Source organism: Meleagris gallopavo, chromosome 1, assembly GCF_905368555.1.
Source record: "Meleagris gallopavo chromosome 1, MGAL_WU_HG_1.1, whole genome shotgun sequence".
In the NCBI taxonomy this organism is placed as follows: Eukaryota; Metazoa; Chordata; class Aves; order Galliformes; family Phasianidae; genus Meleagris; species Meleagris gallopavo.
In genome coordinates, this window is record NC_139404.1 from 49,059,165 (window position 1) to 49,080,917 (window position 21,753).

The 21,753-nt window shown below is 51.1% G+C and overlaps 2 protein-coding genes across 3 annotated transcripts; one reads left to right on the forward strand and one right to left on the reverse strand.

The window, feature by feature from the left end:
• Window positions 1-84: 84 nt before the first annotated feature.
• On the forward strand, window positions 85-5,294 carry CHADL (chondroadherin like). The gene is made up of 5 exons (XM_003202310.5): window positions 85-1,156; window positions 1,638-1,801; window positions 1,879-3,543; window positions 4,131-4,297; window positions 4,562-5,294. Exons 2-5 carry the CDS (start codon window positions 1,649-1,651, stop codon window positions 4,776-4,778), a joined length of 2,202 nt encoding a protein of 733 aa, XP_003202358.2. The 5' UTR covers window positions 85-1,156; window positions 1,638-1,648; the 3' UTR covers window positions 4,779-5,294.
• Window positions 5,295-6,092: 798 nt separating this feature from the next.
• L3MBTL2 (L3MBTL histone methyl-lysine binding protein 2) lies at window positions 6,093-20,699 on the reverse strand. Of its 2 annotated transcripts, XM_003202309.4 has the most exons (17): window positions 20,555-20,699; window positions 18,156-18,432; window positions 17,794-17,927; window positions 17,341-17,464; window positions 16,940-17,019; window positions 15,469-15,586; window positions 14,556-14,690; window positions 13,826-13,914; window positions 12,614-12,845; window positions 12,235-12,314; window positions 11,616-11,720; window positions 10,449-10,596; window positions 9,569-9,651; window positions 8,971-9,205; window positions 8,154-8,219; window positions 7,090-7,212; window positions 6,093-6,868 (listed from the first exon to the last, which is right to left on the reverse strand). In XM_003202309.4, exons 1-17 carry the CDS (start codon window positions 20,627-20,629, stop codon window positions 6,759-6,761), a joined length of 2,214 nt encoding a protein of 737 aa, XP_003202357.2. In that variant the 5' UTR covers window positions 20,630-20,699; the 3' UTR covers window positions 6,093-6,758. The 2 variants fall into 2 exon arrangements, with proteins under 2 accessions (XP_003202357.2, XP_010708879.1); XM_010710577.3 differs by lacking the exon at window positions 8,154-8,219.
• Between the last annotated feature and the right edge of the window lie 1,054 nt (window positions 20,700-21,753).

Consider the following 21,753-nt stretch of genomic DNA (forward strand, 5'->3'; position numbering starts at 1 on the left):
TACATTGGCTGTACCATACAGAGTGCCAGGAGCAGGAAAGGAGATGGACTTAGCTCAGCAGCTACCATCAATTAAGAGGTGGTGGGGAGGGCAGCACGTGCCCTGTATGCTTGTCCCATATGATGTAGGAGCTGCTGGTGTTTGCTCACGTGGTTTGCAGGCAGTGCTTACAGAGAAGAAAGGATTTGAGGCAGTGGATGGAAATGTGTGGTACGTTCCAGCTCTACATGCACGCATTCTCTACTTGAATTCTGCCACACTGTGGGCCTGTCTATGGTGCCCACAGCTGAGGGAAAGGGAGCACCTTCAGGTGACCAGCGTCTGCGTCGCTCTGGAAAAGGTTGCCTGAAGGCTAAAAGCGAGGGATATTTTCTAAGCCAAAACTCTGTATCTGAGTCAGTAAAAAGAATGGAATGGAGGCTGTGATGGCAGCATTCAGCTCTGTGCTAAGGCTGGGCCCTGCCTCCTTTACCTGCTCCCTTTTTATTCCTGGCAACACCTGGAAACAGAAGTGTTACTGAGAGCTAGAAGGAGCAAGCAAGAAGTGAAACAGTTTGTAATTTCTACAGTCCCAACCCTCCTATGGCTCTCGTGTGGGATCCTTGAGCACTTGCTGCTCTGGAATGTGAAAATCAGGCTGAGGTGGGGGTGAATGCAGTGCTGCTTCGGCCTGCCTTGTGCACCAAACCCCGAAGGCAGCGCTATATTTAATTCGAACTTCCTAAGCGCAGCAAAGCAGCGGTGGCAGAGGGCGGGAAAAGCTCTGGCTGCATGCAGCGATCCTGGGGAAGTCTGTGAGCGGTAGTAATGAGAGAGAGGAGGACTGGACTCCTTGCGGGCAGAGCTAAACCATTTTGCCCCGCAGCCGACTTCCCAACTCGCCGCTTTCAGCCGCCCAGAATCCCAGCCCCGTAAGGTGTAGAGGAGGTGACGGCTGAGCCGCTGCCTCCTCCCCCTTTCCTGGCTGCTTCCAGCCAGCGCTGCTGGGAAAGAGGACACAACGCGTCCCATTCAGTGCTTGCTTTTGCAAACACCGGCGCAGGCACGGAGAGGCGGGCGGTGTTGCAGGAGCCGGGCAGCCGCAGGACGCAACAGCTTCCCCCTCGTTCCTTGCCGTCTCTCGAGGACCTGGTACCCGCTGCGTGAAGCCCGAAAGGTGTGTGGAAAAGAGGGGGAGGGCAGCGCTGGTGTGCAGCCACAGTCCCGGGGCCGCTGAGTCGCCGGGGGGATGTGACCGTAGCGCGAGGGCAGAGCCGGGATCGGGGTGGGAGGCTGGACGGCACGGTGGCTCCCATGTGTTGAGCCCTGTCGACCTCGACCCCATTGCACGACGGTGGTGGAGTCCTCTGTGCTCCCCCTAGCCCTGGCCCCTGTCCGCTACCCCCCGATGAGGCTCACTGACGCCTGGCCAAAACCAACCCGCTCCTTGCTGCCGCTGAACAGAGCTGAGCATTATTCCACAGCGCGGCTGGAGGAGCTCTGGGCGCAGCGTGGCGGCTCAGGACGGCTGCTCAAAGCCAGTGCTTCGTGTGTGCCGGAACAAGCGGCTGTCCCATCAGTTCCCACCGAAGCCGATACTGTTTGGAGTGAGAAAAGCATTGCTGCCATCCCTCACCACTACCTCTCCTCGGCCTCAGGTGCCCCCAGCATGGGGCTGCTCCTGCTGGCACTGGTGCTGGCTCTGGCACTGGGAAGGACGGTAGCAGCCCGCTGCCCTGCAGTCTGCGTCTGTGACAACCTCCGTGCACACGTCCTGTGCCTCAGGCAGAACCTGACAGCCATACCTGACACCATCCCCGAGGTGGGTGAGGAACCGGAGGGGATGGGAGGGGGTGAGCCATAGCCCCACGCTGACACGGTGCTTTTCGTGACCCGCAGCTCACCAAGCAGCTGGACCTGCGGGGCAACAGCTTCAAGGTGATCACAGCCGGAGCCTTCCTCAGCACGCCCTACCTCACACACTTGGACCTGAGCAACAGCCAGCTGGAAAGGGTGGAGGAAGGGGCCTTCCGGGGGCTGGGGCGGCTGCTTCACCTCAACCTGGCCTCCAACAGCATCGCTGTCCTCTACCAGGAGGCCCTGGATGGGCTGTCCTCCCTGCAGCAGCTCATCCTGCGGCAGAACAACCTGGAGGAGATGCAGCCAGGTGCTTTTAGCCGGCTGGCGTCCCTCACCCTCCTCGATCTGAGGGAGAATGCCTTGGTCTACCTCCCAGACATGGTCTTTCAGGGCCTGCAGAGCCTCAGGTGGCTCCGGTTGTCCCACAACGCCCTCCACGTGCTGGGCAGTGAGGCCTTCACAGCTCTGCCTGCCCTGCGCAGGCTCAGCCTGGACCACAACGAGCTGCAGGCACTGCCCAGTGATGCTCTGGCACGGCTGAGCGAGGCCACACGGCTGGAGCTGGACCACAACCCCATCACCTACCTGGCCGAGGAGGCTGTGGCCATGGCCTCCCTCCAGCACCTCTCCTTAGAGCATGCGGCCCTGCAGGACGTGGCACCTGATGCCTTCTCCCGCAGCCCCCTGCTGAGGACGCTGGATCTGGCACACAATCAGCTGCAGGGGCTCCCCGCCTTAGTGGGGGTTGGGGGGCTGGTGAGGATCAGCCTGGACGGGAACCCCCTGCTCTGCTCCTGCCTCCTGCTCCCCTTCCACCGCTGGATGGGGCGGGCAAGAGTGCAGACAGAGGGGACCTGCGTGGCCCCCCCAGCCCTTCAGGGCCGACCACTTGACTCCCTGCGGCCCTCTGAGATGAAGTGTGGGCAGCCCCAGGTGCCCATCCCCAATCCCACCGTGCCCTCGGTGCAGACTGGGGGAACCACGAGTGGGCCATGTCCCACGGGCTGCACCTGCTCTCCTGAATTCCACCATGCAAACTGTGAGAACAGAGGCCTGCGGAAGATCCCTCGTGGCTTCCCCACAGACACCCAGCTCCTCGACCTACGCCGAAATGCTCTGGGCATGGTGCCTATGGGTGCCTTCCTGGGCCTAAAGGCACTGGTGTCCCTCCATCTGCAGAGCTGTGGCATCACAGAGCTGCACCCCGGGGCGCTGCGGGGTCTGCCCAGTTTGGTCTACCTCTACCTCTCTGACAACCAACTCAGCACCTTGGTGCCCACTGCCTTTGAGGGAGTCCCACAGCTCTCCTACCTGCACCTGGATCACAATGCCTTCATGCAGGTGCCCTCGGGTGCCTTCCAGCTCCTGCCCAACCTCTTCTCCCTCCACCTTCAGCATAATGCCATTGGGGAGCTGGCCAAAGGTGACCTGGCAGGGTTGGCAGGGCTGCGCTGGCTGAGCCTGGCTGGGAATGTCATCAGGAGCATTGGCCCCACTGCCCTGGCTGCCACCAAGATGCTGGAGAAGCTGCACCTGGAGAGGAACTCCCTGAAGGAGGTACCCACAGCCTCCCTGCACCACCTGCCTGCCCTGAGCGAACTGAAGCTGTCCCAAAACCCCATCAAGCACATCAGGGATGGCGCCTTCCTGCCGGTATCTGGAAGCCTACAGCACCTCTATCTAGACAACATGGGGCTGGAGAAGGTGTGTGTGAGCAGGGGACAGGCTCCTGTAGGAACCTCTGCCCCCTGGAACTCCCCAGGCTCCCAGAGCTTTGGGAGATGCTCTACAGCTTCCATGTGCTGGGATGGAGCTGTGTCTTGCTTCTGCCTCATCCCCAGCTGACCTGGGACAGTCTCACTCCCTGTTCCTTAAAGACAGCAAATGCCAGCAGGGTACAGATAATTCCTGTAACCCTTCTTCTTCAAACCGCTCCCTCCTCAATCCCAGTTTCTCCTCTTTTGATGACCCCTCCTACAGGACTCCTCTACTATAATCCTGAAATTCTCCTCATCAAGAATTTGGTGCTAACACCAATCTCACCCAGACCATGCACCTCTTAACAGTGCCCACAGATCACTCTATGACCTCCTGCACACCACCTTCTTCCCAGAAACATTGAGTAGGATCTAGTTAGTCCTAGAAAATGACCCATGGTTACTGCTGATTACAGCTACTCGTTCATGGGTGCTCCAAATTCAGGACAGGCTCTCAGCTCTCCACAGTGGCTGTGTAACAGAATTTGCTCCTCTTGACAGTGTTCCCCTTGCCCCACTCTTGTTCCATTGCAGATTTCCCCCAGTGCCTTTGCTGGACTTGGACCCAAGATCAAAAGCCTACATCTGGAGAGCAACAAAATGAGCAGCATTCCTGTCATGAGCAACTTCACAAGGCTGGAAATCCTCAATCTGAGGGATGTGCCTTTCCACTGCGACTGCCGGCTGCTACCACTGTACAGGTGAGTGCTGAGAGAGGACACAGTCCCAGGGACACTCAGAGCTGCCCAACTGGTGACATGGGTTCAGCAAGGAGGTCTAGTCCACAAAGATACATCTGTGAGCAAAAAGAGTGTAAGAAGAGCAGTGATGCACTGGGATGAGCAGATATTCCACGCCTAGGCAGGTGAGGCCCTAAGCAAGAGGTTTTGCAGCAATTCATACCCGCTCACATGCAGCTTTGCCTCATCTTTTGCTCCTCCTCTGATCTTCTGCCTCATTTCCAGGTGGATTGAGAAACTCAATTTGCGCACCGGGGCAACCTGCGCATCCCCCGCAGAAGCCCAGGGGCAGAAGGTGAAGTTTTCCACCACTTTCCAAAACTGTCCCGGCTGGAGAGCCAGAGGAGCCAGTGCTGACAAGGCTAAGGCTGCAAGAAAGCCCAGCAAGAGGAAGAGATCAGAAAAACCACCATCCAAAGGCTTCAGGAAAAACAAAGCTTAGGAAACGCATGCAAAGTGCTACAGGGCTGTACCTACAACATGGCCAGAGCAGTTTTCTGGGCTTGTTCTCGCTGCAGCAACACAGAGCTTGTACAGGGTATGAAGGAGAGAGCTTGGCCACAGTGGAGTGATGCTGACCTGTCCTGGCCAAGGATGGTGGATGCAAGGTTTGTCTTTGCAAACCACAGAGGCACATTATCCTGTAAAGGACTTGCGTGAAAGCTTCCATAGTGTTCACAATGTGCTTTATCTGACGACTCCAACAGCAAAGCCATATGCTTACTTAACCTTCACAAGCCTTGAAGAGCCAAGCGGAAAAGCAGGAATTCACAAGTGTTCTTTCTACTTGACTGCTTTCAAAGGTTCAGAAATGCTGAAACAGACTGGAAGCAGCTCTAGCACAACATCCCATGCTGGTTCAAATCTTAAGGAGAAAACTTAAATTTTCATCAGAGAAAACACTGCCTGAATTCCCAGCTGCTCCTTAGAATTAAAACAAGCACAGATTGAAATCGTTCTCCTTTTTGCAAAATTTGATCAGTAGTTTACCCATCCCATTCATAAGCAGCATACCTGGCCTATTCCCTACAACAGTCCGTAGGTTGGCACCACTGGGAGGGGAAGAGAGCAAACACTCTGCTTTTGCCCCAGAACAGGATCTAATGCAAACTGGAAAGACTCAGGGCTGGGAGCAGGTACGCAGGGGCAGGTACGCAGGGGCAGGTACGCAGGGGCAGGTACGCAAGGACACCCCCTTCCCTGTCTTCATTAACATCCCACAACAAGCCGCTTCCATAACAGTTTGCTGATGGCCCTTCTTGGGCCAGAAGTTTCCTCGGAGACTCAGGGAGACATTTACAGGGCAGACTGCAATGGCCCAGTTCGCCCATCAGCTTTGACACCGATCCTCCACAATTTTTCCACTTGTGTTTCACTCTCCCTGGTGTTCACTAACTAGTTTTGCCATCATTGCCATTTTATTATTACTATTTTGTCATGAAGCACTTTCCAAAGCATGAACTATTTTGGTACTGCAGGCTCTTGCCTGGAAACTGGAGAGGGGAGCAGGGACAGGGTAGCCATTTCATGACTGTCCTGCACAGCTGTCATTTCCCTGTAGCATTTGACAAGGCAGATGTGCTGCAGCCAGACAGGGCCCATAGCACCATGGACAGGACAGGCACTTCCCCACCCATAGAAAGCTCACAGGAATATTTAGAAAGCTTCTTGGTCTCTGTTGTCACATTGATCTTTCTGATTTGTTCTGCTCCCCAGTTTGGGTAGCCCTGGTATTCTGGAAAACATGACACAAGCCTTTGGCTTCTTCCTTCATTTAATCCATAGGGCTTTAGGATACAGATTGTTGATCAAATTTACAGTAGGACTACTAGAAAATAAAAATCTCAAACTGTGCACCATGCACACTGCAGTTCTGGGTTCCAAAGCAAGAAGCGATGGTACACAAAGAGGTCTCTTGCTCTCTCAAGAGGCATCATCATTCCTTTTCTATTTTTCACTTCCTCTACTCTTCCTCTCCTTCCCAAAGGCAGCTGCATCCAGGAAGCACAGCACAGCAGCTAATTCCCTGACGCGTGTGACCTGCACACATCATCTCAAATCACAACTTTGACACCTCTAGCTGCAGCTGAGAGCCCAGGCTGCCCTCTTGTGTTTTGGCAGCCTCTGTCCCCACCAGCGGTTTCTGCTCAGAAAGATGCCTTTGGGGCAGGGAACACACTGCTGCAGCAGCTACCTCTGCATGCTCCTCTGCAAGCCTGAGGCTTTTCTGGAGTCTATTTGCTAAGGCTTAAAGTTACAGGCCTGGAGGCAATCTTCTTGCTCACCAAGAAAGCAGAGATGTGATGATGCAGGGTGGCCTGCCACAAAGAGAGAAGGCCCCTCTAAGTCTTCTACTTCCCACTGACAGGACCTTTCCCAAAGGGCCACAAATGAAGTGAGGCAATCGCAGGACGCTCCAAGATCAGTCTACGTCCTCCTGCTTTATGCTGCTGATAGGAACAGGAAGCTCTGTGGTTTCAAACTCTGCCTCCGAGGGGTCAATGGTTTCTTCTTTCACCTGCACAGCAATGACTAGCAAAGGACAGAAAAAGAGAAGGGAGAATAAATACAGGGAAAGCCAGTGTGGTCCACCTTCTACCTGTCTGGGTCCACACAAAGGTGAAATTAAGCCTTTATGAGCAACCGGAACTCTTGAGAGCCCACCCCATGCACACCAAGCACCTCACCCAACCCCCTTCCCCACCACCAGAGAGCTGCACATTACTACAGGGTAAAGTAACTCATTCCCTTACTCTCATCAGGTGCCGGATCTGGCAAAGCTTTGCTGGAAGCTTTTGTTTCTCGTTTTATCCGTGAGACGGGAGGCTTCTTGACTGTCTGCTTGATGGTGCGGGTTTTGGCAGGTAACTTTTTTCCTTAAGAAAGAGATAACAAAGCATAGGAAAATGTGCACTTCTTTCCCCCGGTAAATCAGCACCCCAGCTCCACTGAGAAGCCACAGGTCAGGGACCAGCGCAACCAACCAGCAAACTACACCATCATTTGCTGCCAACTGGTTACTCAAAAAAAAAAAAAAAAAAAAAAAAAAAAAAGAGCTACTGAAGAAGAATTCTACATTCATCATTTCAACATATGCTCCTCTGTGTTGTCCTTCATTAGAGATAAGGGACTTCAGCATGTGCTTAAATTCCCAGGAGGTGGTCCTGTTGGAGTCCATTAAAGCTTTGCTTACCTGTCTGAGTCTAGCCCTAAGAAATGGGCATGGTGGCATGGACAGCGTAGCATTGATATTTTCATTTTTAGCTGACGTTTTTATTTAGGTTCAGTGTCTTTATACTCTTTAGATGTCCATTCCTCTCCACCCCCCAGGAAGGAACACCTATGCATGACTCGCCATATCTACTGCAACAATGACAGCAACAAGGACAAGGTAGAACAGTGACACGGTCCAGCCCCACTACTGGCCTCTTCAGCCATCTTAAGGCTTTCTTTCCTTCAGCGCAAAGCAGCCAGGGCTGCTTTCTGGCTGCCCTCCAACTGTGGCCAAGAAACTCCCTCTTACCACAGACACGGTGGGAAAGCAGCACACCTCACGCCTGGAAACAAGCGCCATTTGTACCTCAGCCAACACAAAAGACTGTGAGACAGAGCCTTCCCACACACACACAGCGCTCTGCTCTTGGGTAATGGGGGCGAGTAAGAAAGATGAAGCTGAGTTGTCACACCCAGAGCTGACTGAGAGCAAACACAGCAAGACGAGGCCTCTCTCTCCTGCTCTGACAGATCATAGACAGGGTTCCTCTAACTGGGCCCAGCCTGCGAGCGAGCGGGAGGGCACTAATCAAACATCACTCACTCTTCTTTCCATAGGGTTTCTTCCTCTTCTTGGGCACCTCCTTGGCCTTCACTGGAGTTGTGAGCTCTGCCATAGAGACGAGAGGGAAACGAAAGCCAAGTCCCACAACCAGTAGGTAACTGGGATGAAGTGATATAAGCGAGAAACAAGATATACCCGTCCCCCCGAGTCAGCGCCCTCTTCCCGAGACAACCGGCTGAGGGGAAAGCAAGGCCCTAGCACAGCTGTTGTCTGTGCTTCCACGTGAGGGCACAGGGTGACAGGCTGGGGCAGCACAGGGGAGAGAGGCCTAGTGCACGTTGGGCAGGAACAGGCAGAAAAAATGAGATCTGTAGCTTGGATGCAAAAGGAAATAATCTGCAGAGGTGAGGCAATGGCCTCCCTGTGACAAGGAAAGGAACAAACTCTTGAGAGGGAAACTCTTACCTTTCACAGAGTCAGAGAAATTATGAGTTAAGGGAGCAGTGCCTGAGGTGCCCCTGCTACCTGGCTAAGGCTGTAGTGTGCTTAGTAAGAGGGAGCTGTGCAGGGACAGGACCACCTGAACTCTACCCAACGTCAGCAGAGCAGTTCTCTGTTGGTGTGCAGGTGGGGATGCCAAGGGGAACCTGAGCCAACCTCAAACCTCAGGTTGTTTTCTCCTCACCACAGGCTCCTTCCTCTGCCAGCTGCAAGCTTGTGCAGCTGCAGAGAAGGACTTGTGGGAGCCAGCACAGCCCAAGCTGTCAAATGGGCCAAAACGAGGAGCCGCTCACAGAGAAGGAGGGAGGACACCTTTGCCTCCAGCATTAGAAACCAGAGTCAAGTCTTCACTCACCTGGAACAACAGGCGGCTGAAGCTGGTAACCTGTCAGCTCGCACCACCCCACAGGATAGATGTCTGGAGACTCACAGTCCACCCACTGGTCATACTCGTTGTCCCAGCCATCAAAATGGATGCTGAGCAGACGGTGCACTACACGCTTCACCGTGGCCACACATATGAGCCGGGGTTCCATCAGGTCCACTGCTTCCACCTTCATGCCTGCCTTGAAGCCGTGGTTTGGGCAGTCCTGAGTGCATTAAGAAGATAAAGGAAAACCCAAGGCAATTGCATCCAGACCAAAGCCATATCTGGACAGCAGTCCCCTACAACAGCTACAGGCTTGCCTACAGCAAGCAGAAAGAAAAAGCCCACTCTCAAGCCTGAACACAGGCAGAAATTGCTGACTGTAGGATCTCCCTCCCTCCCTGGAGACCTTCAGAAGCCATCTGGATGTGGGCCTAGGCACCCTGCTCTAGGTGTCCCTGCTCAAGCAGGTTGGACCAGATGGACGCAGAAGACCCTTCTAGCCTCAACCACTCTATAACGGCCAGAACCCTTGTGGTCTTTCTTGCTGACTACAAACACATCTCTTCTCCTGGGCAGCACTCACTGTGTTGAAGAGCCGTGCCGGAACAGATCTTGATTTTGTCATTTCCAGGTAACTTTCCCAGTTGAAAGTCTTTGCATCTTGCCCTGAAGGAGGAAGAGGAGGTCAGAGAAACAACACAACCACTGGACAGATCAGCTGAGAGAAAAGGCAAGAAGGAAGCACAGTAGCTACCTCCAAAGCATATAAAGCCTGATTTGGACATACACTTAGAGTACAGATTCCATGGCAGTCCAGCACCTCCCTCCAGTGGGCAGAGAGAAAAGATGCAACACTGAATACTCATGTCAGTCATATATCAGACCACGGAAATAGGTGAGAAGAAAGAATCAAGAAGTAGTTTGATTGCACATCGAAAGCAAACCACTAAATCTTTATCCCACAACAGCAACATCAGAAGAAGACAGAATAGCACTACACAAAATGCTGCAACACAAATTCAGAGTAGGCCTTTTTGGGCATGGCCAGGTGAGGCAGTAAAATCCACTCTTAGAGGAATGGCATATCAGACTCGATTATTTATTTGTGCAAGAAGAGGTGACTCCTGCCATTTCTAGTGGTCCGAGTCACAGAGCAATAGCTCTAGTTATCACTTCCCAGCGTTGTTATCCTTTACACCTCTGATTATTCACCTGGAACTGTACACCTGTCCCCATGATCCTTCAGGTGATAAGCTAACATTAATGCCCTCTGGAGATGTTGCTTCATTTCACCAAGACTCGGTACTGAGTGAGAGCTTTTCCTCCAGTCAGCTCTATCTCAAAAACCAGGAAGGTTGGAACTCTGAGATTTTGATTCATCTCAATCTGCCACTTCTCAAAAAAGCCCGGTCCAGCAGATTCTGCATGCAGGTTTGTGCCACAGGCCAGAACCCAAATCTCACCTTTTGGAGGGGTCAGATCAATGTTGTTCTTCTGACAGAAGTTGACAGGGAAGATGGCATGTGAGGAAGCATGATAGCAGAACCAGTCAGAGCCATCATCAGATGTGGCTCCATCAATGCTGATCATGAGATATCCATCCAGGAGCACCTAAGATGGGAGTGAAAGGCAAAAGTGCTCTAAAGTCTCTCCTTTCAAAGGATCTAACAGCACCCACAGCTGAATCACCGTTGCCACTAGACAGTAAAATGCAATGCTACATGCTCCAGGATCCTACTGGCAGCCCAGAGGGCCCCTACACCAGATACACTGTGAGTTTGTTACTGGGCTGAACCTACACCCAATCCAGCTGTAGGCAGCTACTTAAAGTAGTGAGACTCATTTCATAATGTCCATTGCAGCTAATTAGTACTGACAAAAATGTTGTAAGCACAACTGCCCCCAGCCTCTCAGCATTCTGAAGAGCTGGCTAAAGGGAATGTTTTCCAGTCAAAACTTTTTCAGATTTCCCCTGCCAGACCCCAAGTATCACAGCCTTCTGCTTGGGGTTCTATGACAGCAGTTAGGTTCTTGAGGGAGCAGGGAAAGCCCAAGTAAAACCTGCTTTGGGAGATGCAGAGCACCCCCCTGAGGAAACCTGGAGGAGCAATTTACTTTCCAATATCAGCCCAGGAGGAAAGCCCACTATCACTTCATCAGGAGAGATGGTCAGAGATGCATTTATCCTCAGCTTCCCAAACCTATGAATGCTGCCCATTAAAAGATATATGCCACTACCCTTCATCAGTTCTCTTTCCTCGAGGCAGCACTACAGATGGCTCTCCTTACTGGAGACAGGATCTTCCCTACTGCATGCCAAAGCGTGAAGGTTGTTGCCAGTCACACACCCTGGACAGTTAGCTCACAGATCACACGTGCTCATCTTTCTGCTGTCCACGTAGGTGTGAATGGCCAGCTACTGATCTCATCAGCCTGTCAGACCTCTGAGCTAATGCCCCAATTCACACCCTCCATTTACCAGCTGCCTATCTTTCTCTGGATAGCTCCACTTTACAGCTCTCCTCTCTCCCAGGCAAAATTCTACCCAGTCCTATCCATTTGAAAAGACCTGAGGAAAGGCTGGAATGTCTCAGATAAAGTCAGAAGATCTCTTCCCACCCAAAACTTACCTTGCAAACAGTGGCCACACAGATGTTGCCCAGATTCAGAGGGTCAATGGCCTCCAGTTTCATGCCTTCCTCAAACCATCCACCTTCAGCATATACGGCACGAACCTACAGGAGAGTCCAGAACACCATGTACTGTCAGAGGTGTGGGACAGCCCCATCCTGATACCAACTGCCCCAGGTGCAAACTGGATTAGCCCAAGAAGGGAGGGGAAATAAAGAACTAAAATACAATATAAAGAGGCAGACAGCACAATACTGCCCTTATGCCAGCAAGTTTCTGCCAAGACTCAGGCCAGACCAAGCATCTGGCTATTGCTCTGCAGCAGTCTCCTTCTGATCTCAGGCCCCACCAGTGTAGTCTAGCTGCTTACTCCTACTCTGAACTCTAAGCATCTGCTCACTACTCAGTTGAGCTCCTTAATCTGATGCCATCTTTTAGTTTTCCTGCCTTATTATTCTGACTTTCCCCTGCCTTGACGCCCCAAATACTTCACTGTCCTATAGCTGTAAGGGGAACAGATGAATCACCCTTAACTGCCCACAAAGCACCATATACTCAAGGAAGTGGTATCACTGCTCCCTGTGTTGTAGCCATGGCAGAAAGTGAGACCTGTCCTACCTTCTTAAAAAGATAGGGAACAGCATCGCAGTAAATCTTCCGGAAGGTGGGGTGGTTTGCCATGTCATTGCGCTTTTCTTCTGTAAGGAAAAGGGGAAAGAAAAAAAAACAACCACAAAAGAAGTGAGAAACCTGCAGCAAACGCAACAAGAAAATATGCTGGCTATCAGTTATCTGGTGAGAACTCAAAAGCTAAACAAGATCCAGATCAGATGAATAAGAACAGGTCAATCCCTCCGCATCTTCCTATAACAGGCAGTGATACAGAGCTCATACAAAAACAAATGCCTGATCTTCCACCACAACAGGACTGGTGTTAGCAGTAGAGCCGGGCAGCACGTAGCAAACCAAAAGATGCATGTGGGAGCCTGATCCCTACCTATCTTCTTCATGCTGTGGCCCACTCTCCGTGACCAGCCCACAGGATGGATGAGGGGACTCCACATGTGGCACCAGAAGTCATCATCGCTGTCACCATCTTCATAGAGGAGTCTCAGTCGACCCCCGATGACAGTGTCCACCACTGCCATGCGTGTCTGGGACACGTGGTTCTTATCCACCACCTCCACCCGCATGCCCTGCCGGAACGGGTACTTCATGCTCTCTGCCATCTGGCAACAAGAAGAAGAGGTGAGCTGATCGCACACAGTGCCTTCCTTCCCCAAAGACTTCAAAGAAACAGCTTTCCCCTTCACACACACAGCTCCTCTCACTGCCCAAAACTGACTGGGAGACATCTCTGGGAAGTGTTGCATGGGGCTGAATTCATTAGAGGCACAAGGAGCTGCCAGCCCCACAACATGACAGCACGGCTGGGCACAAACACCTTAAATCTCCCTTAGTCCTGTGGCTTCACAACAGGTACCCCAGACCAGGAGCCATGCTTAGCCAGCACGTTGTGTGAATATTATGGAAGGTGAGAAAAATATCACTTCTCTGCTCAGCAGGAACTGAATGGGGAGTTGCATGCCTTTTTCAGCCATAAAAGAGGCCACAAAGGTTTCAAGGTTGGGAACAGTCAGAGAGGTACAGCTTCCCAAAGAATAACTGGATTTTCAGTAGACTTCAAGAGGTCAGGTCCTTGTTTTCACTATTTTACTGTGATCAAAGGTTGAGCAACATGATAAACCACCTGCCAACTCTACCTCCAACTCTGGAGTTACAGCTACAGCTACAGACAGACCCAGTGAGTCACTGGCTGCCTCCTGATTGACTCTTTGGAGACCTGCAGTTTGTTGATAACAGCATATCTGTACTCATCTGCAAACACCCAAAGGTACTTACAGAGCACCTGACATTTTGGCACTGGAGATCTCAGAGTGCTATAGAACTACTAAGAGCACTCTAAACAGACTCTGACACTTCAATCAGCCTAAACTGAATGCAGATCCTTGAAGGGAAGGTGCTCCCCATTTCTGCTCATCAGGTGGGAGTGGAATGCTGGGAGGAGAAACACACAGACAACATCTGCCTGCCTCCAGCACCTTCCATAGCATGAGCTCTCAGCTGTGTTCCAGGAACAAGCAGCAAAAAAAACATCTCAGCTTCCTGAGAAGCAATAAAGGAAACACCACCTTCATCAAGCTCTCACCTTGATGTGGAAATCCACTGGGATGGTTCTGGCTCCCACCAATTTTTTCATGAGGTAGCTTCTCCAGTCAGTGTACTTGGCATGGATAGCTAGACACGCATAAGGGAAAAAGCATATCTTTATGACCAAAGGACTGTACTACACCTTTCCTCTTCAGTGAGGAGAGTTCATCTGTACTAGAAGTTTTCACACTCCAACACTCTCTCTGCTCTCAGGCAGACTCTACTCTGCAGCTCACCCTCACTACGGGCTGCGAGGGGCTGCGAGGGATCACCACCACAGAAGGGACTGCGCCAAGCTGACATCCAGCTCCACCCATCTAGATGTGGAAGTGGTATTACAGGAAACATGTAAGTCACGCCAAACAAATCCACTTGCCAGAATCCTGCTAAAGTATCATCCTTCTCCTAACTGCAAGCTGAGCAAGAAACCAGAGACAGTGTGTTGCTCAGAAACAGGATCCAAGATGAACCCCCAAAAGCTAAACCTAGTTTCTGTGAAGGTCAGAAGGAAGAATGACTACATTCTTTACGCTCTGTCCACAGATAAGACACAGCAGCTTGGCATCCAGCAGCCCCCTGGCTCAGCCACAGGCAGATGCAGGGTGAACAACCCCAAATGTCACAGCAGAGCACAAGTAGAGCTGTGGGTAGGAGTGTCCATCCCTCTGTACCATGCATAAGCTAAGGCAGCCAAGCCAGTGTTCTGGTCTCCCTTGTCCCACACTCACTTTGTGGTGGCACCAGGATTTTGCTGTTGATGGCACACCAGCCAATGGGATGAATATCCACTGTGCCTAAATTGCACCAGAAGTCATGGCCATCATCATTCTCAAAGCCCTCATATCGCAGAAGGGCCCTGTATCCTGTCAGGACAGAGAAAACAACCGGAGAAAGGCATTAGGGACAGAATTTCTCTTCTCTGTCTTGGGTATTACAGGTTTATTCCCTACAACAAGGAATTCAGAGCTCCACACAGGTTATCAGAGCTTCTCCAACCATTATAGAGGTGGAACAGTCCTTGCAAAGATCCCAGCAATCAGAAAAGGAATCAGATGCTGTTTTCCTCCCTCTTCTATACCATGGTATTTCCTGTTCCAAAATCCCTCAGCAATTTCTTTCTATGAAGAAAGGTTGAGGGAACTGGACTTGTTTAGCTTGGAGAAGAGAAGAATCTGTAGAGACCTCATTGTGGCCTTCCAGTTCTTGAAGGGAGCATATAAACAGGAGGGGGAATGGCTGTTTACGAGGATGGGTAGTGATAGGAGAAGAAAGAATGGTTTTAAACTGAGACAGGGGAGGTTTAGGTTAGATATGAGGAGGAAGCTTTTCCACACAGAGGGTGGTGATGCACTGGAACAGGTTGCCCAAGGAGGTTGTGGATGCCCCATCCTTGGAGGCATTGAAGGCCAGGTTGGATGTGGCTCTGGGCAGCCTGGTCTGGTGGTTGGCGACCCTGCACATAGCAGGGGGTTGAAACTAGATGATCATTGTGGTCCTTTTCAACCCAGGCCATTCTATGACTCTATGAATTGCTGAGCTGCAAGGAGCTGATGCTTTACATGATCAGCTATGTTCTTCTTACTCAAGTTTCTCCCAGCAGTCAGCTGTGCCTGGCTGTTGGGATTTGCATTGGAGGCATACCTACAGTCTGGATGACGGATGCAATCCAGTACACTCGGCTGGGGAGCACAGCATCACTGTTCAGCACTTCCACTTTCATACCTTTCACCACATCATCCCATTGATCGAAGAGTGGCACCTAAAGAATTGAGGCAGCCACAATGGGAAAGGAACATTGGCAGTCTGAGCACTTTCACCTTAGACAAAAGGTTTGCATGCTTTATCCCTCTTGTATCTGCCAGCAGAAACCAAACTGTGACAAACATTTCATTGGGATGTTTATAGAGGATCCCAAGAGGTAGAAATGTACTATTTCATTGCTGGCTGTTCTACAATCTTAAATTATGAGGGCTGCTCTGAAAGTAATGCCTCCTACTTTATTACTTTGGCCCACATTGATACAGCAGCAGAGGTTGTATCTTCCTGCCTACATTCCATTACATTCTGTTGCCGCATGACAGAAGGCAGCAGAGGGGCGGTTTGACAAAATGACATCTGACATGGAAGTGTGGATGAAGCAAAGGTGTGTCATTGAATTCCTCCACGGAATTCATGGAATTCGTGGAAAAAATTGCACCCACTGACATTCTCTGATGATTGCTGAGCAGTTGCAGAGAGTAAACAGTGGATGTAAGCACAGTGAGTTGTGAGTACTGCATTTCAGCATAGGAGGCAGCAATGTGAAAGACAAGCCAGGTCCCAGATAGCCATGCATTGCTGCCACACCACAAAACGAAGAGTGTCTTGATCAGCTCATCTATACGATTCAGCTAACGGTGGTGACTATGTTGAAAAATGGTGTTTTATAGTTGAGAATTTGCTCTATCAAGTAGTGTTCTTGTGTTCTTTGAATCTGTTGTAGTTTCCATGAAACTAAGAGGCATTACTTTTCAGGGTGACCTATATTGCTGCCATTCTGTAATACGAAAATCCCAAATCATAAATAAAATTGCCATTATCTTCCTGATCTATACTCAAAAAAACTAATTTTGTTAATATTAATACGGATGAAAAAGTTAAAAAACAAAACACAGAACAAATTATTTTAACAGAGAGAGAATATAGCTGCTGGTATCCTTCCATTTTTTCCACCTCCTTGGCTCACAGGGCTAGCCAATCAAGCAAGACTGTCAGAGGAAGCAGACCTGCTGGAGGAACAGCTACTGTTCCACCTTGCACATCACTGCATGTGGTACTTACACACAAAAATCACAGAGGCAGCTGAGAACTGTCTGCCATCCAACCCAGTCAAACCCAGCCCAGTAATGACACATCACCACTGGCAGTGCTCCTCCTCTGCTTCCACCCTTGAAATTAAAGGTTCCCCCCATGGGACTCCCTCCCACTCTTGGCTGTGAGAAACCTCAGCTCCCTTCCTCACAAACAGTGCTCAAGAAGCCCTCTCCCCAGACTTCTCTCTCCACTCACCACCAGAGAGCCCAGTGCATGCAACGTGTACCACGCACACTGTGAGGCATAGCAAAGAACTCACGTGTTTGAAGCAGCTGACAGGAGCTGCCTTGAAGCCATGTTCCTGCAGGTACTTTCCCCAGTCAAAGCCCAGGACTAGTGCTAGAAATAGACAAGAGAAGAAAGTAAGGCAAAGAGGTTTATCTAAAGGCACACAATACTCAATTACCTTCAGACTAAAACATGTAACCACGCAAGGGCACAGCACTCTGTCCCAGCAAGCAGAGACTCTGTATTTGAGTGCATTTTCCCTGAAGGGGAGCTAGATCCCACAAGTGGTGTCACTTGCTCTTGAGAAATGGAGTTTCGGGGCTACCTGTGGGGCCCCAGTATCTCTGGAGAAACCAGAGTGAAGCATGGTGCTATTAATCTCACAGTCACGCCTCCTACAGATGTACCTCCTCACGACTTGCCTATACTCACCATCCTGGCCTGTCAGCGTCCCATCTGCCAGCTGCCCTGTGCCCTGCGAATGGAGGAAGGCCCCAATCTTGGCAGACCAGGCTGCCTTGTGCAGGACTTTAGCTTTTTTCGTTGGTGGCTTCCCCTACAAAAGAAGGATCATTAGTGGAATAGAAAGGGAGAGAAGCTTGCAACTGGCCAGCAGGAGATGCACATCTCTCCAGGGATGATTTTCAGGTTACTATTAGTGCTCACAGGAACTAGAAGGTACAACAAATGAAATATAACTCTGCCCTTCCCCAGCTTCTAGGAAACACCACCTCTCAGCTGGTATGCTTTTCACTGGGGGCTTCAAGCAGAAATAAGAAACCACTGGTAATAGCAACCTGAGACCTCCTAGACAGCAAAAATCCATTCCTGCACACAGGAGCATTCTGCTCCATCCCCAGGAAAGGAGGATGGGTTCTGACTCACCTGCAGTCTGGCCAGGATGCTGGCCTTTTTGGAGTTTGAGGAGTAACTTCTGGAGCAGGAGACACTGCAGAAACGTTTGGTCTTGGAGAAGAAAGCCTCCCTGGTTCCCACAATCCCACACATCTCACACACAGCTGAGAGGAAAAGCACAGAGATATGAACAGTTAGCAGGGTCTATGCTTTACAAGTGACAGATCTAAGCCCAGGTAATCCCCACTGCACATAGCAGCTCCTCCATGTAATCCAGAACCTGCAGTCTCAGTCCAGTTCTGCTCCCAGAGCATACTCAGAATGAAATCACACACCCTTTGGCTTCCTCCAGCCCTCATTCCTTCTATCACACACAGGAGAATGGGCACTACCTGGCTCAGAGCCACTGTCTTCTGTGATCCGGCCTGTGGGTTGCTGGTGCACAGGGGAGAGTGGAAGATCTCCAACTTCCCGATCTGCCACCTCATCATCACTAGATTCTTCCAGACAGGAGCTGCTGTCACTGCCCATGCTGCTGTTGTAGCTCCGGAAGCTGTCATAGCCTCCAAAGATGTCCAAGTCATCCTCTTCCTCCTCTTCTTCCTCCTCCTCACCTTCCTCCTCCGCCCTCTCCAAAGACGAAGTTTTGTTGCAAATGGAAGACACCACCTAACAAAAGAACCAGACTGCTTTAAAACAGACATCTTATGCCAAATGTTCACAAGCTTGCCTTCACTGCTGGGAGGCCTACAGGACTGTGCAAGAAATCCATGCAACAATCTCAAATTCAGGAGTTTAAAGAATCATAGCATGGCCTGGGTTGAAAAGGACCACAATGACCATCTAGTTTCAACCCCCTGCTATGTGCAGGGTTGCTAACCACCAGACCAGGCTGCCCAGAGCCACATCCAGCCTGGCTTTGAATGTCTCCAGGGATGGGGCATCCACAACCTCTTTGGGCAACCTGTTCCAGTGCATCACCACCTCTGAGTGAAAAGCTTCCTCCTCATATCTAACCTAAACCTCCCATCTCAATTTAAAACCATTTCCCCTTGTCCTTTCTCTAATCACCTTCATAAACAGTCATTCTTCCTCCTGTTTATACACTCCTTTCAAATATGGGGAGGCCACAATAAGGTCCCCCCAGAGCCTTCTCTTCTCCAAGCTAAACAAGCCCAGTTCCACCAACTTCTCCTATAGAAGAGGTGCTCCAGCCCCCTGATCATCTTAATGGCCCTCCTCTGGACCTGCTCCAAGAGCTCCACGTCCTTCCTGTACTGGGGGCCCCAGGCCTGGACGCAGTACTGCAGATGGAGCCTCACAGGAGCTGAGTAGAGGGGGACAATCACCTCCCTCTCTCTGCTGGTCACTCCTTTTTTAATGCAACCCAGAACACAGTTGGCCTTCTGGGCTGCAAGCACACACTGCTGGCTCACGTCCAGATTCTCATCCATCAGGACCCCGAAGTCCTTCTCTGCAGGGCTGCTCTTAACGGGTTCTTCTCCCAATTTGTATAAATACATGGGATTGCCCTGGCCCAAGTGCAGCATCCTGCACTTGGACTTGCTCCTCCTGCAGCAAGTTCCTTTAGAGGAATTTTGTATGCTGTACATTGCTTCCCAAGAGCAAAAAGCACAGCCACAGAGCTGCAGTGACATAAAGTTTGAGGAATGTGGGATGAATGCAGGGAACTTCACAGGCATGCTGACAAAGATGGAATGAGCCCATGTCCTTCCAGGCACTGTCTCTTTCAGCAACTGCACAGCAGTGCAGACACCATTGTCAAAGCCACAGCGAGCTTCCCACAGAGTACCAAGCTACACGCTCTTACCACCAAAACTCACAAAACTAGTGCAGACTAAACATCAGATTTCAGGAAATACTACTTTTATTTTCTGAAAGAGTGGTCAAGCACTGGAATGGGCTACCCAGGGAAGTGGTGGAGTCACCGACCCTGGAGGTGTTCAAGGAATGTTTTGATTTTGGGTTGAGGGACATGGTTTAATGAGTACTATTGGAGATAGGTGGATGGTTGGACTGGATGATCTTGAAAGTCTCTTCCAACCTTGGTGATTCTGTGAATCTGTGATCTGCTGGCCAACTTTTTTCAGAGTTGAGTTTATGTCCTTTGGAAACTGCATAAACCAGAGCTGACCTCAGTTCAGAAGCTGTCTCAACAGGTCAGCTTTTATTAAAGAGCCTTTCCTACAACCAGATGTCTCTGCACCTGATCACACCTGGCATCCAGGCAGGGTTCAGTCCTGAACTGTTACCGTGAGAGCAGAGGGACGGGAACTGAAGGAAAGGAGCTGACTAGAAAAACCTCAAGCTAAGAATAAGGGCAAAACAACCTGAGAAAAGGTGTTAGGAATTCACAAGAGAGCAGCAAGAAGACAGGATCAACACAGCGAGCACTGCAAGGTGAGGCACAAGAAACTGCTCATCTCAGCCCCTTCTGCGCTCGCACCTCCCTTCAGCTCGCAGGAAGCAAATAACTTCGGATCGCTGCTCCGGAACCAAAAGGGTCTGAAAGCAGAGACGCGCTACCGAGCGGGAACACCCGCAGTGCCCCCATCTCTCCCCCACCTTTACGGCCTGCTGAATCCACACCGGACACCACACCGGGAGGCGGACCTCCCGCAAACAGCCGTTAAACTGCCGCCACAGCCCGCGCCGCGCGCCTCCCGCGGGGCGGCCCAGGCCCCCCAGGCTGTGCTGTGGGGCTTTGCACAGCGCTCCGCTGTCGGAGCAGGGCCTCTGGCGGTGCCGTCCCGACCCCACCGCCGCTCACCTCCCCCTGCTGTTGCTGCTGCTCCTGCTCCATGGCTCCCAGGACGCCAGCCCGTCTCACGCGCGTGGAGCACATTTCCTCCCCCTCCCCCGCAGCCGCGCATCTAATTGGCCGCAGCTGGAAGAAAAGGAGCCAATCAGCGAAGAGTTTGTTCCCGCTGCGCCCCCCGCGGGGCAGACGGGAGGCGTAGTTCGATTTCCGCTAGAAGGAGAAAGAGGGTGGTGCCTTAGGGCGGCCGCACCGTTCCATGTTTCCCGCCTTCCAAAGAGCAGCTGTTTATTCAACCTCAGCTTGCAATCATTTCATGCAAAGACAGCTTCCCTCCCCTCCACCGTAGAAAAGAACCGTGGTCTTAGTTGAGCTGCTAGCAACATCCCTCATCCCAGCTCCCAGTTAAGAGTAGGCAGGAAGCACGTGTCTCTTCATATCTCTAGCATTTATTCTCTTTCATGCCAAGCTTTGATTTATCAACTTCAATGTGCTGGCACAGTAGATAGGAGAAAAAGAAAACAGAAAAAAGAATATTTCTACTCTGCTAAGACCCAGCAGTGAGTATCTAAACAACACATGAAACATAGGCATGCTCTTTTTAATATACAAAACTGTGTTTAAACAATCTAATTTTATTACGGGAGAATTCAGGAGGCTACCAAGAAGTGGTAGGCACATCAGTTGCAGGAGACAAGAGGAAAGACGTTGAAAAAAGTAAATAAAAAAGGCAATAGGTCACACTGCCAACAGTATCCAGCTGTATTATAAAAGGGGTGGCTGACAGGGAGAGGGAGGGGATTGCCTCCCTCTACTCTGCTCTTGTGAGGCTCTGTCTGGAGTACTGTGTCCAAGCCTGGGACCCCCAGTACAGGAAGGACACAGAACTGTTGGAGCAGGTCCAGAGGAGGGCTGTGACGATGCTTGGAGGGCTGGAGCACCTCTGCTATGAAGATAGGCTGGGGGAGTTGGGCTTGTTTAGCTTGGAGAAGAAAAGGCTCCAGGGAGACCTCATTGCGGCCTTCCAGTACTTGAGGGAGCTTACAAACAGGAGGGGAACTGACTTTTTAGCTGGTCTGTTAGTGATAGGATGTGAGGGAAGGGCTTTAAACTACAAGAGGGGAGATTTAGGTTAGATGTTAGGAGGAAATCTTTCACTCAGAGGCCAGTGAGGCACTGGCACGGATTGCCCAGAGAGCTGTGGGTGCCCC

Bases quoted from the DNA above. Each gene is read 5' to 3' on its own strand.
- CHADL (XM_003202310.5), top strand. From the start codon at position 1,649: ATGGGGCTGCTCCTGCTGGCACTGGTGCTGGCTCTGGCACTGGGAAGG. The intron at 1,802-1,878 runs GTGGGTGAGGAA...CGTGACCCGCAG, and splicing joins TACCTGACACCATCCCCGAG to CTCACCAAGCAGCTGGACCT. The intron at 3,544-4,130 runs GTGTGTGTGAGC...GTTCCATTGCAG, and splicing joins ACAACATGGGGCTGGAGAAG to ATTTCCCCCAGTGCCTTTGC.
- L3MBTL2 (XM_003202309.4), bottom strand. From the start codon at position 20,629: ATGTGCTCCACGCGCGTGAGACGGGCTGGCGTCCTGGGAGCCATGGAG. The intron at 15,587-16,939 runs GTGAGTTCTTTG...TCAATTCTTTAG, and splicing joins CTGTCAGCTGCTTCAAACAC to GTGCCACTCTTCGATCAATG. The intron at 6,869-7,089 runs GTAAGGGAATGA...GTCCTTTGCTAG, and splicing joins AGATCCGGCACCTGATGAGA to TCATTGCTGTGCAGGTGAAA.